Source organism: Chrysemys picta, chromosome 11, assembly GCF_011386835.1.
Source record: "Chrysemys picta bellii isolate R12L10 chromosome 11, ASM1138683v2, whole genome shotgun sequence".
NCBI classification, from domain to species: Eukaryota; Metazoa; Chordata; order Testudines; family Emydidae; genus Chrysemys; species Chrysemys picta.
This window is the reverse complement of record NC_088801.1, coordinates 41,647,262-41,664,079: the sequence shown is the minus strand read 5'-3', so window position 1 is coordinate 41,664,079 and position 16,818 is coordinate 41,647,262. Positions and strand designations below refer to the sequence as shown.

The window sequence follows — 16,818 nt, the reverse complement described above, 5'->3', positions numbered from 1 at the left end:
CACCACAGGACCTTCCTCCTGGTGTCTGATAACGCTTGTGCTCCTCAGTTCTCCAGCAACACACCCTCTCAGCAAATTGCGCCTCTTGCTCCCAGCTCCTCACTCGCACCACAAACTGAAATGAGCTCCTTTTTAAAACCCAGGTGTCCTAATTAGCCTGCCTTCCTTAGCAGGTTCCTGATTACTCTAGTACAGCCCCTGCTCTGGTCACTCAGGGAACAGAAAACTACTCATCCAGTGACCAGTATATTTGCCCTCTACCAGACTCCTGTACCCCACTGGTCTGGGTCTGTCACAGTGGGCAGCCTACCATAGATTGGCAAATCTTACACCCATATGTCCAAGTCAAAGAGGAAAAAGAGGACAGCTGGACTTCTGAGAGACTTGAGAATGAGTTCAGCTAGGTAATGAGGTATGGTTGAGGAGAGATGAGAAGGTGGGATTTACATGCTGAACATGTTGGGTATGGGGGTAGGCAGATTGCAGTGGAGCTGGGATGTGCTAAAATGCGGAGCAGAACCAGCAGTTAGCATGGGGTGAGGGTGGGCCTCTGCTGTGAGAGTGAAACTGTTGAGCTCAGAAGAAAGCCAGAAGCTGGAGAAGCAGAGGTCAGAGTGCTGTTTGTGAGGAAACAGGTGAGCGCTAAGGAAGGATTGGGAATTGTCTGGAGGGCCCAAAGTTTCCTTGCCCAGCAAAGGGAGATGAGTAGGCAAATGCTGGTGGCTTTGCCCCTGCCATTGAGAAGGCTAAGGTATGGTCCGTCACACTGTTGTGATTTCATGATGTGTGGGACTGGGTGGGGCCTCTGCTGCTGCTGTTCAGGGCCCTATGTTCCTCCAGTTCTGACTTGAGTTGTGGGTAGAAATAGCACTCACTTTTGAACTAGTGTGTGGAGCCAGGACCACTCCTGTCTCTCATGGCACATACACTTCTGCTGGTCTGCGCCAAAACACTGCTCTCAGGGACAGATCTGATTCTGCTCTTGGTCCAACTTAGCAGGAATCCACTACAGGATACGAGAACTGTGGACAGTGGCCTCCTCATGCTGTCCATGCTTTTAATATGTGGAAATATCCTGCACTATTTCCCCCTTACTTTATAAATGTCTTTGGGTCTCAGTGGGATGAAAAGTGCTATATCAATGTAAAATGATGTTCTCTTCATTTAACCTTATTAATATGTGTGACAGGGATCTTTAGGAGCTAAGAAGTTAGTGCAAGTTTTGAAAAAACAGCTGTTTCTTACTGAACTGTCCTAAATTTTTTTTATTACTTAATTTGAAAAAAACCCTATCCAAATAAATTATAACAATTTGGATATGTGTTTATGCATATCTATTTTGATTTTCTTAAAGTTAATTAAGTATTTTAGGAAAAAGTGTCAGCGCGGCCACCAGCAAGAGTTGGTGGCCGCACTCTGAGGCCACCAAAAATTTTGTTGTGTGAACCCCTGCTTTAGGCTAGGATGCTTTCAGAAATCCCAGTATTGTATTTCAATAGCCTCTCCTCTATACATCCCCTTTTCTTTTTCTTCCTTCCTTATCAGCGCAAGATTTTTGTAGACTTCAAAAATTGCTTGGGGGAGGGAAATTTATCAGTTTTTTTTCTGATGCATTGCTATTTTACAAACAAGACTTCTTGCTTCTATGTAACAGTATCTAAATTCTGTGCCTGTAAAATTATCCTAGCTCTGGTTGAAGTGGCAAATTTACTAAAATGTGCTATGAGCATGATCCTAAAAACTCTTACTAATGAGTGTAGCACTTGAGTACTCAAATTGTCATCTGTAGGAGTACACCCAGTAGTAAGGGTTTGCAGCACCAGGTTCAATATTCAGATTAATTAAATATAAATTAACTAAAAAATACTGTAGAGGAAAAACATGATGCACAACTTGCAGAAAATGGTTTGATCTTATTATGAGAACTTTAGAGCAGAGCTCAGGTATTGCACTGATAGGCGCTATAGAAAAACCTGAGAGAGATTGACAGAGTAGAGTTTACATCATTAATTAAAAAACACTGTTTTGTTGGTGGGAACTTTATATTTTGGTTCAGTTTTGCAGCACATTGTATCTCTCTATCTCTGAATTGTGACTTAAAGAAACAGACCAGTGATCTGGGTATCTTAATTTTTGGATGCCCAACTGGACACCTTAAAGAAAAAGCACCTACCCTCTGGAAATCAGGCCTCTTCACAAAGTGTGCACCCAAAAATACAGTTCATTTTTGAAAATTTGGTCCACATTCATAATTTTTTAAAACAGATTTTAATAGTTCCATGTGGTGTTTAGACTTTTTTTATCAGTGGGTAGCAGAGTAATGTTTATCAATTGCTAACAGCAACAGTGCTCTGTTACAGACACAAGTGTACACTATAAAACCTCTCCTTCATTATTGTCATTATCCTGTGCTTGCTGCTACATATTTTATATCAGAGAACATTTTAAAAAATTACAATAGAAATGACCTTTTGTTTTTCATTCCCGAATGTGGAATGTTCTCTGGGAACTCTAACAGCGTTAAGGTAGTAAAGTATGCTGACAGATTTCTAAACAAAATACTTGTGCACAGCTGCAGAACATAAATCATTCCTTCCAGTTTCTGAATTTTATAAATTGTTATGTGAAAGTTACCTCTGTTCTTGTTTGACTTTAACGAGATTTTTTTGTTTAGGCAGAAATATTGTTGCTTCTCAGTTTTGCAAATATAATGCCCTTAGTTGTAATGATTACATAGCTGTAGTTCCTTCAAAAATGGTTAAAACTGCCAAGATATTTGTATTTTCGTAATAGTCAGCTCACATTGTACAAAATTTGGGGATGATGTCCTTTACCTGTCATTTATTTGTAAATCAAATGGATGCAAATGTTTATAAAGTAGCAACAGTAGACCAAAAGCCAGCTAATAGTGTAGTCATATTCTTCTAGGAATAAGGGCCCATTATTTTTAGACACAGGTTTTGCCATTTTTCATATGACATACAGTACAGTGCTGAGGGATCAGGTTCCAGTGCTCCTACCATGCACTTCCTAACATGGCTTTAACTTGAAATAAAATAAAAATTAGGAACGGATATTCCTTAATGTGTCTACTGATGATGGTCTTTCAATGACACAGCATAGGGTGGACAGCTAAAAACCTCTGTGCTGTTGTGAGACACTTGGCAGGCAACCATGAGATGGTAGCATGTCTGCATGATCTCTTGGGGATTTAGAAATGGGATTTTGGGAATCCATTTATCTCACCCAGATGCTCACTTATTAATAACAATATAATATTTATAAAAGGTCCTAATACCAAGGCACTTGAGGCACTCTATAAGCAAATAATATATGATAATCCTATATAGTAGTTAAAATGTCATACAAAATAGATAATAAAAAGCCAGACAAAATGACAGCTATACAAATATGGTGGAAAATGCAAGGTGGAGGAGTTACCATCCATAGGTGATAGCAATTAAAATAGAAAACATTCCTGAATTAGAAGTGTTTACAAATGTTTCTGAATGGGGAGGTGGTGGGTTAAGGTAAATATCCACAGGAAGTAAGTTCCTTACCCTAAGGCAGGGGTGGGCAAACTTTTTGGCCCGAGGGCCACATTGGGGAATAATAATTGTATGGCGGGCTATGAATGCTCACAAAATTGGGGTTGGGTGATGGGAGGGGGTGCAGGCTCTGGGGTGGGGCTGGGAATGAGAGGTTTGGGGTGCAGGAGGGTGCTCCGGGCTGGGATCGAGGGGTTTGGAGAGCAGGAGGGGGATCAGGGCTGGGGCAAGGGGTTGGGGCATGGGGAGAGGCTCAGGGGTGCAGGCTGTGAGCGGCGCTTACCTCAAGTGGCATGTTCCTTCTCCGGCTCCTACACGGAGACACGGCCAGGCGCTCTGCACGCTGCCCCATCCGCAGGCACCGCCCCTGCAGCTCCCATTGGAGTGCGTAGGAGCCGGAGCAGGGCCATGCCGCGGCTTCTGGGAGCCAAGTGGTGTGGCCCTGCGCCCCAGCCAAAGCCCTGGAGCGGGGCCCAGCCATGTGGTGCAGTCCCCGACCCAGTGCCCCGGCCGGAGCGGGGCTGAGTTGCATGGTGCAGCCCCCGACCCAGCGCCCCAGCCGGAGCGGGGCTGAGTCGCAGGTGCAGCCCCTGACCCAGCGCCCTGGCTGGAGTGGGGCCCAGCTGCGTGGTATGCCTTGCGGGCCGGCTTAAACCGGCTCACGGGCCAGATGCGGCCCGTGGGCCGTAGTTTGCCCACCCCTGCTCTAAGGGAATGCAAGCCAAAGATTTTCTCAACCTCAGGTTTGATAATAGAATCCCTGGAAGGTGGATCGATGATGCCTGAGTAAAGATGTCTGTCACTCCAAGACTCAAAGAAGAGGTCTCGAACGTAGTCAGATAGATAGATCATAAGACCAGAATGAACCATTGTGGTTATTTTGTCTGACCTGAATAACACAGGCCATAGGACTTCCCTGAATTAACTTCTGTTTGAGCTAGTGCACATCTTTTAGACAAACATCTTCTGTTAGTGTCTTCAAGATGATAGTCAGAAGTCAAGGGGGTATATGTGATGCATCAGACAGCATCAGTGCCAGCAGATATTTGCCTACCAAAAGTTGTGGTGTAGCAGAAGACACTGTCATCTATTCTCAAGTGTGATTGTGTTTCATAGATCCTACAACATGCAGAGTGCCACTGACTCCCATCAACTGCAATGGGAGGTGAGGTAGCTCATCATCTTGTAGGATCAGTAGCTCATGGGATCAAAACCAAAGTTAGGGGCTACCTGATAGGAGTAGAGGAACCAGTGAACTGACACACAGCAGCTGCAATGAGGGCCAGAATCGAGCCCTATTTTTGTCACAGAACATTGTAATTTAAAACATCTGGTAAATTGTCAGCAAGTTACAAGACAAACAGAACCTAGAAAACCAATTTATTTTTATGACAAACTCCAAAGTATATGACAAGAATTAAAGTTTGAGGTTTGCAAGATTTCCATTTGGAGAGATACTCGTGGTATTCTTACGGCATCTGATAATTTTTACTATGTGAAGCTTGTACTCAATATAAAAGGAATGCAAGTTTTTTGCAACTTCTTCAGTATTATTTATATGCTGTGAAGTGTATCAGATTGCAAATCAAGGATTAGCTGGGATCAATGTAATTAGAAGATTTGAAAAAGAAGAGAGCTCAGTGGAATAAAGTTACAATATTGCTTCTTATACAGATTGATACCTTCCAGTTCTCTTGCTTTCACAAATGTAGGGCCTGATCCTACTAGCATTGAAGTCTATAGGAGTTTGGCCTCTGATTTCAGTGGAAGAATGTAGTATCCCTTTACATAGTTTGTGAGCCCTCTTGTGACACCATCTTCTAAAACAAACACAGAATACAGTGAACTCCACTAGAGCTCACAAAAGGGATACACCCAATCCCAAAACACTTTAGAGAAGGACTAGGTTGTTAATAGGTGGAATGAAAGTTGATTGATCTGACCTTAAGTTAAATATCTTTAAGGAAACATTTTCTAATACAAACTTTTTTAAAAAAGCATATTTAAAGAAAGCATTATGCTTTTTCTTCCCAATTTTGCACGTCTATTTATAGTAGCATTAGGGTTCTGTGTAGATTGGCCATCTTGCCAAGTGGTATTCTATTGCTCTTCTTCCACCTTGTTTTGAAAAATACCTTTACAAATGTCTAAGTAAAGAAGAGAAAACTCTTAGCTCGAGCGTTCATTTTTACACCTCCCGTTTTGTAGCTTTTAAAATGCCAATAATAGTAGCATAGATTTTTGTACAGTTATCTTGCTGAATTTAACAACGCTTCTGCCGGAATGTGTTTACCTTGTTTTTAATAGTGTATTTAGATAAGTGTCATTATTCTTTCAGATACTGATGAATACCGACCACCTGTTTGGAAATCTTACTGTAAGTATTAAAACAGATTTTTTTAAAAATATTGTAACAAAAAACTTTCATTTCTAGTGCTTTTAAAACAATTGAAATACCATTTTTATCGAGATATGAGCTCAAGAAACGTTGTGCATTAATATGAAGAATAGCAGGAAATGTTGTCATTTGGAGACACTTGCACTCCTTGATGCCAAAGGCCAAGTGCATCTGTACAGTCCCTGGGGTTGGATTCTGTAAACCTTGCTCACATGAGTGTTCCCATTAATGTCAATGAGACTACTTGCACAGGTATGGCCTGCTGGCATAGTGCCTAAGGGCGTTAGTGACCCGGATTCTTGCACGGGAGAAAGAATCAGCCTTTATTTAACAGCAGATTTTCTGTGTGTGTGTGTGTGTGTGTGTGTATTTGGCCACACAACTACTTTTAAAATGCCTCTAACTCTACGTTTTCTGACATATTTTTGAGGCTAGATGTCCTTCTGAGACAGGGGCAGGCAAACTTTTTGGCCTGAGGGCTGCATCAGGTTTCCGAAATTGTATGGAGGGCCGGTTAGGGGAGGCTGTGCCCCCCCAAACAGCCTGGCAGGGCCCGGCCCCCGCTCCCTATCCGACTCCTCCTGCTTCTCGCCCCCTGATGGCCCCCTGGGACTCCTGCACCATCCAACCTCCCCGTTCCATATCCCCTGATAGCCCCCGGAACCCCCAACCCTGACTACTCCCCACCACCCCATCCGACCCATCCTCTCATTCCTGACTTCTAGAAAGAGACTTTCTAAAAATGTTAAAATATATTACTGGCACACGAAACCTTAAATTAGAGTGAATAAATGAAGCACACCACTTCTGAAAGGTTGCCAACCCCTGGACTAGAGCCAGCGCTAGGCATAAGCTTAGGGCCCCAAGCAGCTCAAGGAGCCCCCTATTAATTATTAGTATGTGTTGTATGTGTAGGGCCCTCCCAAAAATATTCCTGCTTCGGGCCCCGAATGGGCTAGCAACAGCACTGCCAAAGACACATGAAAGCAGCACTTAACATAATGAAAGAATTCACCTGTGTAAGTTGGGACTTATTTTGAAATAAATCCATTTTTTTGGACGCTGGATCATGACAGCACATCATGGAATCTATTCTACTGAGTTCAAGGTTTTAAGTTTGTGTTTAACCTTTGACAAAAAAATGTATAAGCATATTTTTGAAGTGTAAGATGTTACTAAAGTTTATAGAGAATGGATTAAAATAATTCTTCTAAACTGAAAATATATAATAGAAATAAGAAGAAAAAAAGACCTTTTAAATCATTTAGTTCATGCCTTTACTAATGCAGGATTATTTTCTACAGCAGGGGTTCTCAAACTGGGGTTCGGAACCCCTCAGAGGGTTATTACATGGGGGGGCATGAGCTGTCAGCCTCCACCCCAAACCCTGGTTTGCCTCCAACATTTATAATGGTGTTAAATATATAAACAAGTGTTTTTAATTTATAAGGGGGGGTCACACTCAGAGGCTTGCTATGTGAAAGGGGTCACCAGTACAATAGTTTGAGAACCGCTGCTCTACAGTATATATTCTAGGGTTACCGTATCTAATAAATAAAAAAAGAGGACCCTCCACGGGCCCTGGCCCCGCCCATTTCCCCACCCCCTAGCCCCGCCCCAACTCCGCCCCTTCCCCGCCCTAACTCCGCCCCCTCCTCCCTCCCACTCCCAGCCACGGGGAAAGGGCTGACCCAGCGCTACCGGCTTCACGGTTTGCCGGGCAGCCCCCAGACCCTGCGCCCCCGGCCGGCGCTTCCCCAGCGCAGCTGGAGCCCGGGAGGGGAAGCGCCCAGCCGGGGGCGCAGGGTCTGGAGGCTGCCCAGCAAACCGTGAAGCTGGTAGCGCTCGGGCTTTGGGCAGCCCCTATGCCTCCGGACCCTGCCCCCCCAGCCGGGCACTTCCCCTCCCGGGCTCCGGCGGCGCAGGGTCCGGAGGCACGGGGGCTGCCCAAAGCCCGTAGCGCTCGGGCAGCCCGGCTCTTAAACAGAGCCGAGCTGCCCGAGCGCTACCGGCTTCGGGCAGCCCCCACCTGCCTCCGGACCCCGAGCCACAGGCCAGGCACTTCCCTTCCCGGGCTCTAGCTGAGCTGCTCCGCTTCTCCCCTCTCAGACTTTAAGAGCCGAGCTGCCCGAGCCAGCGCCACTGGCTTCGGGCAGCCCACCCTGCCTCCGGACCCCGAGCCGCCAGCCAGGCACTTCTCCTCCCCGGCTCCGGCGGCTCGGGGTCCGGAGGCAGAGGAGGCTGCCCGAAGCCGGTAGCGCTGGCTCAGGCAGCTCGGCTCTTAAAGTCTGAGAGGGGAGGAGCGGAGCAGCTCAGCTGGAGCCCGGGAAGGGAAGTGCCTGGCCGGCGGCTCGGGGTCTGGAGGCAGGGGGGGCTGCCCGAAGCCGGTAGCACTGGCTCGGGCAGCTCGGCTCTTAAAGTCTGAGAGGGAAGGAGCGGAGCAGAGCAGCCGCAGGAAGGGAAGTGCCCGGCTGGCATTTTCCCGGACATGTTTGGCTTTTCGGCAATTCCCCCCGGACGGGGGTTTGATTGCCGAAAAGCAGGACATGTCCGGGGAAAAAACGGACGTATGGTAACCCTAATATATTCTAGGTCTAAATGCACAGAACTTCCATCTCTTCTGAAACATTCACTTTCAGTTTCCATGAGTCCTGCAGAGATTGGATGTTTCTGTTCCAACAGGCACTTTGTAGACAGCATTGCCAACCCTAAACATTCAAAAATCATGAGTCATGCTTCAAAAAACCCAAAACATTAGTGTTGGGGTTTTTTTTATTTGCCATCTGGTTTCTGAGCATTTAAGATGAATTCAAGTAATAGTTTCAAGCTTTTCTCTGCCGCCATGAAGACTAGAAACTTAAATTTTTTTAAAAAATCCCCAAAGCTGAGATTCTTATATAATCTCTAATTTCCAGGCACTGGGCCTTTAACTAAAACACCTAATACTGTGAGACTCAAGATACATTCAAGAGAGTTGGCAACACTGCATAGGCCTTAAAATTTTAGCAACTCCAGAACCTTTTAAAACTTATTTTAAATTAATTGAAATGAATGAAAAATAAGCAGCAAGGATGGGGGGAAATGCTAAAGATTTCCCCCCAGCTGTCTTTGGTCTTCTCTTTAGATGGTTGAATTTGAAGGAACTGAATGTGAGTAACAATCTCCAACCCATTCAACTGCTGTCACATAATTGCGGTGGTTGGAACCTCAGTCTGCATCTGAACATAGAAGCAATCTCTGTGTGGCTTTGAATCATAACTTATTACATCAATGGCTTGCCATATGTCAAGCCAGTCACTTAAAATAAAGGCACTTACACATGAAGTGACTTGAAGCAGGCTTTTGCCTTGTAGATGATGGTTAAAGAATAAAATTGGAGCACATTGTAGCTTTAATATTAAGCATCATTAATCATAACAGCCGTTCATCTAGTGTTTGTCACCAAGTTCTGTATGTTTTGCTTTCAGTTGCAAATATTAATAATAAATCACAATACTGTACCTTCTGTGAACTCAGTGAACTCTGCCTTTTCATTCATTTTATGTTACACCATGATCTATAATGAGGTGTCCAACCTTTACAATGCCAAAGCCTCACTGGTAGCTAGCCCAGTACTTAAAGCAACACACATCATTTGTAGATGTAACTTATGTTTTTCATAATTTTCCATAATTAGAAGTAAGTGCACACAGTCATATTATTTGCCTGTGTTGCTGTCTCTCGTGATGAATGAATAGGAATGTCTTATTCGAGTTCACTAGCAATAGTAGCGGCAAGGAAACAGCAGCTGATAGCTTGGTTCTCATGCAGCAGTTATAGGAAAAGGATAGAGAGCACATTTTATAACTTGACAGACCACACAATGTGTTCCTGACCTGCAAAGAATAAAAGGCCCAGTCTTTGAGGAGATCATCTTCAGAAAATCTTTCTAATGTTGATGTGAGGCAAGAAATGATTAGCCTGAAATTTTTTTAGTACTCTACAAAGCGTGTCACTTCCATCATCACATTTTTAGATCTAAAATTATCCATTTTCTCTCAATTTTTTCTTATAAAACCTGAGCTAGTTCTCCACAAGTATCAGATTTGGATCAGGGAATAATTTCTTCATTTGTGGCATAAAATATTATTTTTATAGTTTTATAGAAACTGAGGAAAATAAATGTTCATGCTGTACTTCCAATGAAAAGTTGCAAAGTTTACATTATTTTGCTATTTTTCATCACTTTCAAAATCACCCTTTTCATATCTATGCAAAACAATTTTTAAAAATGGTGAAATAGGTTTTAAATGAAATGAAGATAAAAATGTTGCTTCCCCCACCCCCATTTGGAACAAGGATCTCTAGTGTGAATATTTACTTGTCATCTAACACTGAGCCATTTTCTCCATTGTGATGCTTATATTCTTAGCATCTTAATGAAGTATGAGTGTCAAAAAAATAGTTATGGTCAAATGCCAAACATAATGAAATAAAATCTCATTGGATGAACTAATTTATGTTCTTATTACATGAAAGAAGTGACAGCACATGTTATCAGAGTTGTTTGCTAGTAATATTGTTTGAAAGATAATTTAATTTTAAGGGATTACATCTCTGTGTCTATTTCAGAAAGAAATCTAATCAGATCCAAATTTTTGTAAAGATAAAATAAGTATCGACAGCCTCATTTTTTAAGGTGATTTGCCAAATCAAGAGGAGCTGAATGTCCCTCCTTTATAGAAAAGTAGCATGTTACTATCATAAATTTACAACTTACTTTTAAAAATGCCTTGGTCTCAGTGAGGCTCAATTTTTAAAAGAACAAAAATAGATATTTTGGTATGTTTACCCATTTTAAAATAGGTTACATTTTAGGCCTTAACTATGGGAAACTGCCCACTGAATGACCATAGGTTCACAGCCATAAATGACATTTTGTTTGCTCAGAAAGGTTAGTGAACAATCATAAAGACATAGGGCCTGATTCTACAATGCTCTGAGTTTCTTCTGCAAGGTCCTGAATAGCTTCAGTCCCAAGTGAAATCAGTGGGAGTTGAAGGTGAGCAGTGCCTTACAGCACTAACTGAATCCTCTTGCTGAAGAACGGAGTTGTAGAACCAACATGTTTTTGATTTATTGTAAAATGAAGTTTGCATTGATCATAACTTCTGTTCTTTTCTGCCTGAGTCTAGTTTTTTCCCCACCTTGCCCAGTTATCACACAGTAATTAATTAGATAAATGAATTCTAATAGTGAGTGGTTTCTGATTAGTTGTGAATCAATTATAATATCTTGGCCTATGTATCCCTCTGCACAAAATCTTGCAGCAAGTATTTTTTTTAAATCAAAATTTAATGTTTTCAAATGCCTAATTTAACAAAAACAATTCTGTGTTAAGCAGAAAACTGAAATGTATTTAACTTCTGCCTTCTCTCAGTGTATCAGTTGCAACAGGAAGCTCCCCATCCTAGAAGGATTACCTGCACTTTTGAGGTGGGTATCATGATGATCCAAAGCTTTTTACATTGTCCACAAACTCCAGATCCATCCACACACTGTACATTCAACAACTGCGACATGGGAGACATTGAAGTATTATGGAGAGGGCAACTTGAATACATTGCTTTTTCTGATGTTAAAGGGGCACCATCAACTGGAAATCTGGTTAATTTAAAATAAGAGTTAAAAAGACTTTCAGGTACTACATCTTCCCCCTGCAATCACCTGGTAACTTTAGCAATTTTTTTTTTTTTTTTACAGTTACACTTTTTTTTATTTTTAGAAAACATTTCTCGGTCCTCTCTTTTGTGTGAAAGACCCACACAAACAGGGGAAACTGACTGTACAGGGCAATACCAAGACTGTCCCTTCATTATTAAATGCACACAATAAATACAATGAAAGAACAGTGAATTCCTCCTCCCATCCCAATCTTTCGGTTATAGTCACCTGAAACATTACAGACAGAAAGTGTGGACCTGATGCTTCAGTTGTGGAATCCTATTGAAGCATATGGAATACCCATGTGTGCAGAGGGTCAGCTCATATGGCTCGGAATGTAGGATCAGGACCTAAAGTGATACTGTCCCTTTAATGCTATTTGACAAGACTAGCACTCTTTCATAACTGTTTTGAAATTGTAGATTAAAATATTATTGTGTTTTAATTGATATTGAACATCCATGTCAGTAAGTTTTTATGCATAACTCTATCCCATCACTACCTCTAGGAACTTGGGAAACATCAGTGTCAATTTTAAGAATGCTGAAATGTTGGATTTGACTCATTAAATTATATTACAAAACACTGCTCATACTAAACCATTGCAAGTTATTGAATTGTTCAAATTTTATTGCAAAATTTTTATCATGCAACAAGAGAGAGGAAATTAATCTCTGGAATGTGTTTGTCATGTTGACAAAGCATTAAATATTGTGGAGCATGGTACTGTCAGGGGCATTAATTGCTTATAGCTTAGATCACAAAGAAGATTACTTTACTGACTTAAACAGGGATTTCTCTGTACTCTCTTTCAAATGCCCAATTGCAGTTCTTCCAAATAGTCTGTCAACTTCTCGGATAAAAAATAGAGATTTAATGGGAGTCAAATGCTTCATTTTAATGGAAACACCCTGATCTTTCATGATTAACCTGGCAGGTTTGCATTTTTTGCAATAGGTGGTTAGCCATAGTTGATCGGTCTTTCATGTAGCTATATCTTGATCAAGCGTGACAGACTAATTTTTTATGGAACATGTCTCAGCAAGAAAAATTAGTTTTAAAAAATGTTTTGTGCTGTTAATGAGTTTGCTAATAAGGAAACAACATCTAAGCTGTTATTGTTTCTGTACAAAAACCTTACACATTAATATTGAAGTTGAGATTTTAATCACATAGAAATAATTACATTCACAGTTTTTGTTTCCACTTCAACCTTTCTATTTTTCCTTTCCATGTATTCAGCACAATAGGATTTTTTGTGATATCACTCAAAATTACACACATTCATTTGGGTATGGTGCTTTTTTTCTCCCTGCCTGTGGTGGGGTGGCTGCCCCACACAGGCAGGAGAAGGGTTAAGGCAGCCTTGGAGAGGCTGTGCAGAACTCAACCAATCAAGAGAAGGCTTGCTGGAGCAGCCCGTATATAAAGGGCTGCTCAACAGAGCAAAGGCAGTCTCTTCCTGAAAGACAAAGGGGAAGAACTGTCTGCTGAGGAGCACCGGAGATATTGCAGTGCTGGGCAGGGTAGCGGAGCAATAGGGGAGTCTGACCATGGACAGACTGAGGCCCTGAAGAAAGGGAAGGGAAGGTGCTAGGACTATGGGGGAAGAGGCCCAGGGAATGTAGTCAGTGGGAATAGCAGGAGGGGCAGTAAGCGGCTGCAAGCTATAGGGTCCCTGGGCCGGGAGCCAGAGTAGTGGATGGGCCCGGGTCTCTCCCACTCTTTACCCCTACTTGCCAATGAGGAGAGTGGTCTAAATCCAGACTGCAGTTTGCCCCTGAAGCCAGGGATTAGACTAGAAACTGCAACTGGCCATTGAGGCTAGTGGAAGGACTGAGGGCTGCCTATCCCCAAAAGGGGGGAGACAACGGGCTGGGGCACAGCTGGAGGGCCGTGTCCCGAAGAGGACAATGCAGTCCGGGAGCGACACGGGTCCAGATGGTGGAAACGGAGGAGGAAGTAGAAGGGGCGGCTAGTGAGGCACCGCTAGTAAAAGGTGCCCTGGTGGTCTGAGAGAGCTAATTCCCAGCACGACCAGCAGGAGGCACCGCGCTGGTGGGTCTGCACCGCTACACTGCCCTAAACTGTTGCTAGGTGTCAAGAAATAACTGCTGCTGTCCTCTCCAAAGGTTCCTGTGTTTCAGTGGTGGGTGAAATGTATCCAGTGTATATACATTTTAAGACTATAAAGCACTCTTGGCAGGCTAATAGCGTAGACTGTTACATTTATTTATTTTGATGAGCTGTATCTTTACATTTCCTGGCATTGTCTGTTGATGTAACGAAAGACCATATTGTAATACATATGGATACTGTTGTAATGGGTGCCACTCAGGTACCTTGACAGTTTGGGAACCTGATCTATACATGTCCTAATTTTTGTGAATTCAGAGTCTTAACTTTACTATTGATATGTATAGCTTTCAGGATAAGCTTTCCTTCTTAAATAGAGAAATACAAAGTATGCAGGAATAGTGCAACCAGAACTGCATGGAGTGGCCTTATAGGAAATAAAATGATGACTGCAGTTTTGTGCACAACATGTATGCTTCATGGACTTTTTTTCCCCACAGTGGAGAGTTACCTATAATAATACAGAGGAGTTCTAGCCTTGTTTAGCTTAATAGATCTCTCAGGAGCACAGTCCATGCTAATTTGGTGCAGGCCGGTGTTTGTGTTAATCATTAACGTCCTGGGAAATGAGAGATCATGAGCAGGAGTCATGCAAAGATCTCCTTTATAATATTAGCAATACTACTAGACTGCCAAGGCAAGACATAAAAGATATAAAGTCATATACTATAGATAAACATTTTGAGCATCTGTTTCAATTGCAGTAATGGAACAAGCCTAGAACACCAGCTGGTCATTCATTCAAATTCTAATCAGATCCACACTTGTATTATTTTTAAAATTAGACAAGATCAGGCCAATTCATACTGGGGAGATCTTCAGGCATCCAGATGCTGCCACTTCAATTACAATTTACCTCAACTTTCTCATCCCAAGATGTATGTGTATTGCTGCAGTATCATTGAGTTTACACATTAGTTTTAAATTTTTATAAATTTTTGTACAGGTGGCAAATTGCAATTCATGGTTATTTTAGGAAGAAATAGGCTGGAACTGAGCAGTGCTCACCCTGAATTAGTGATCCAAGCTCTAGAGGGTATGTAGGTTTACTATATAGTACCTAGAAAGGTCTCCGGGTTTAATCCTATAATTGTAAAGTCTGTCAGTCTCAACAGAGACGAGTGTTTCTAGGATCACTTGTGAATATTCATAACACCAAACTTCACACAGGAGGGACAAAGAAGCTAGTGTAACTCTAGAATGGTTTTGTCCCAAAACATAAACTGTAGAGTAGAACATGGTCTTGATTTTAATATGGGATAAGAAATGCATATCTGCAGTTTTTAGGAATCGTGTGGGAATTGAGAGTTGAACAAAGCAGATTTGTGCAGGATACAATTTGTGACACATAGATAGCAGTGGAGTGTAAAGTTTAAGATATTTTTAGGGCCCTTCTTTTTCAGTTTTTATTTTATTTAATTTTTCCGGGGAATTTATCAGTATTTATCACCACAACAAAACCAGTGCAAAACACTACTTAATAATTTTTCTGGGTGAATATCGGGGTTTATTTTGGTGGCTGGAAAGATGGGGAGGGGGGAGTACTCAGTAGATTAATGCTCTGAATTCCATTAATCAATGGGGTTTGCTGCAGAACTCAAAACACCGTGCCAGCTCTGAGTTTAAGAAAACAATATATCTCTAATCCCAAATAAAACTTTTCATTTGAAAAAAGAGTTTACTGTTGTACACTTAGAACTATTAGCCCATAAGCATTTATGTTTAATAATTGGGTCACACCATTTGCAGTGCATACACTCAAGTCTATCCTTTTCTCCTGTTCGTTTTTTTAAACTTGCAAATACTTCCTTATGTCCTGAAATGTATTCTGATACAGATTTTCATTTCCTTCCCATTTTAGTGTGTCAAATCTTTAATCCATCATCTGCTAACAGTTTGAAATGAGTACATGGTGGGCATGAGATTCATCAGTATGTTCAGAGGTGCAACGCGCTTCAGAGCTTGCCTGCGTGCCTTTTGTTTATTATGTGTATCTTCTAGACTAACACACAGCCTTATTTCAACAGGTAGCTTTGCAGATACATACAGACTATAATGTATTATCGTAATACATGTATCTCATGCAATGATTGTATTTTCCTAATAAAACAAGTTATTTTTATATATCTGAATGATACAAAAGTAGGGGGAGAATTGGGGAGAAAAAATGAATAATACTTTTTATAAAACCTGGGAACTTTCCAGCAAAAATCGGTTTAAACTGAAAATGAAGGGGCTTAGGTATTTTTTAAAAATGGAAATGTTCCATTTAAAAAATCCTATTTCTCAAATCAGGTCAAAACTATGACCATTTTGAAGGATATTTTTACATCATAAAAGTAAAATTGAAATAATTATAATGTAGCATCACTGTGTATTTTTTGCCTTTTTTGGAGGCGGGGGAGTTGATTTCAGTGGCTTGCCCATAACAATGTTTTTCATTACAAGTACTGAACATACTGTACAGCTGAGCCAAAGTTGAAGTGAAAATATATTCAGTGAGTAGAAAGGTGTTTAACCTTTCTCTGTGGTCTAAGCTCTTCCTGCTAGTGCTGAGGTTTGATCTGCTCTTTCTCAGCTGGGTTTCTATTAGCAGCCATGAGTGAGGTGGTGGGGAGCAGAATCTTCTTCTAAGTAATTGAATAGTTCTGCTGCATAAGTAATTCTATAAATATTAGGAAGATAATCCCAGTCCAAAGAATATCAGAGGTTAGCGGGAGGGAGTAATATGTAATTTGGTATGGTATTAATTATGTTGTTCCTCTTGTTGAAATAAGCAGGACAATTAAAGAAAAAAGTCCTTGCCAAAGAGTAATTGGAAATCACACCATAAATAATGTTTATTCAAGGTGCAAAGGCACATGCTGCTACAAGAGATAATGTAGAGAGACATTACCAGCAAATAACCCAGTAACTTGAAAATGGTTCTAAAATACTCCGACTATCCACTCTAACTCTGCTGAGGTCAATGGGGTTACACTGGGGTAACGCCAGGATAAAGGACTGGAGAATCAGCCCTTGGTTTTTGGTCAT

General features: G+C 41.6%; 1 protein-coding gene across 16 annotated transcripts in view; it reads left to right on the top strand.

The window, feature by feature from the left end:
* CHN1 (chimerin 1) overlaps nucleotides 1–16,818 on the top strand; it is a 146,363-nt gene that overhangs the window by 22,464 nt on the left and 107,081 nt on the right. For 12 of the 16 annotated variants that reach the window (XM_065561849.1, XM_065561847.1, XM_065561859.1 and 9 more), the window contains 2 exons: nucleotides 5,887–5,925; nucleotides 11,366–11,421. In XM_065561849.1, coding sequence (XP_065417921.1) covers nucleotides 5,887–5,925; nucleotides 11,366–11,421 — 95 coding nt within the window. The remainder of the gene's footprint in view (nucleotides 1–5,886; nucleotides 5,926–11,365; nucleotides 11,422–16,818) is intronic. The other 4 variants (XM_065561850.1, XM_065561851.1, XM_065561857.1 and 1 more) reach the window with 1 other exon arrangement.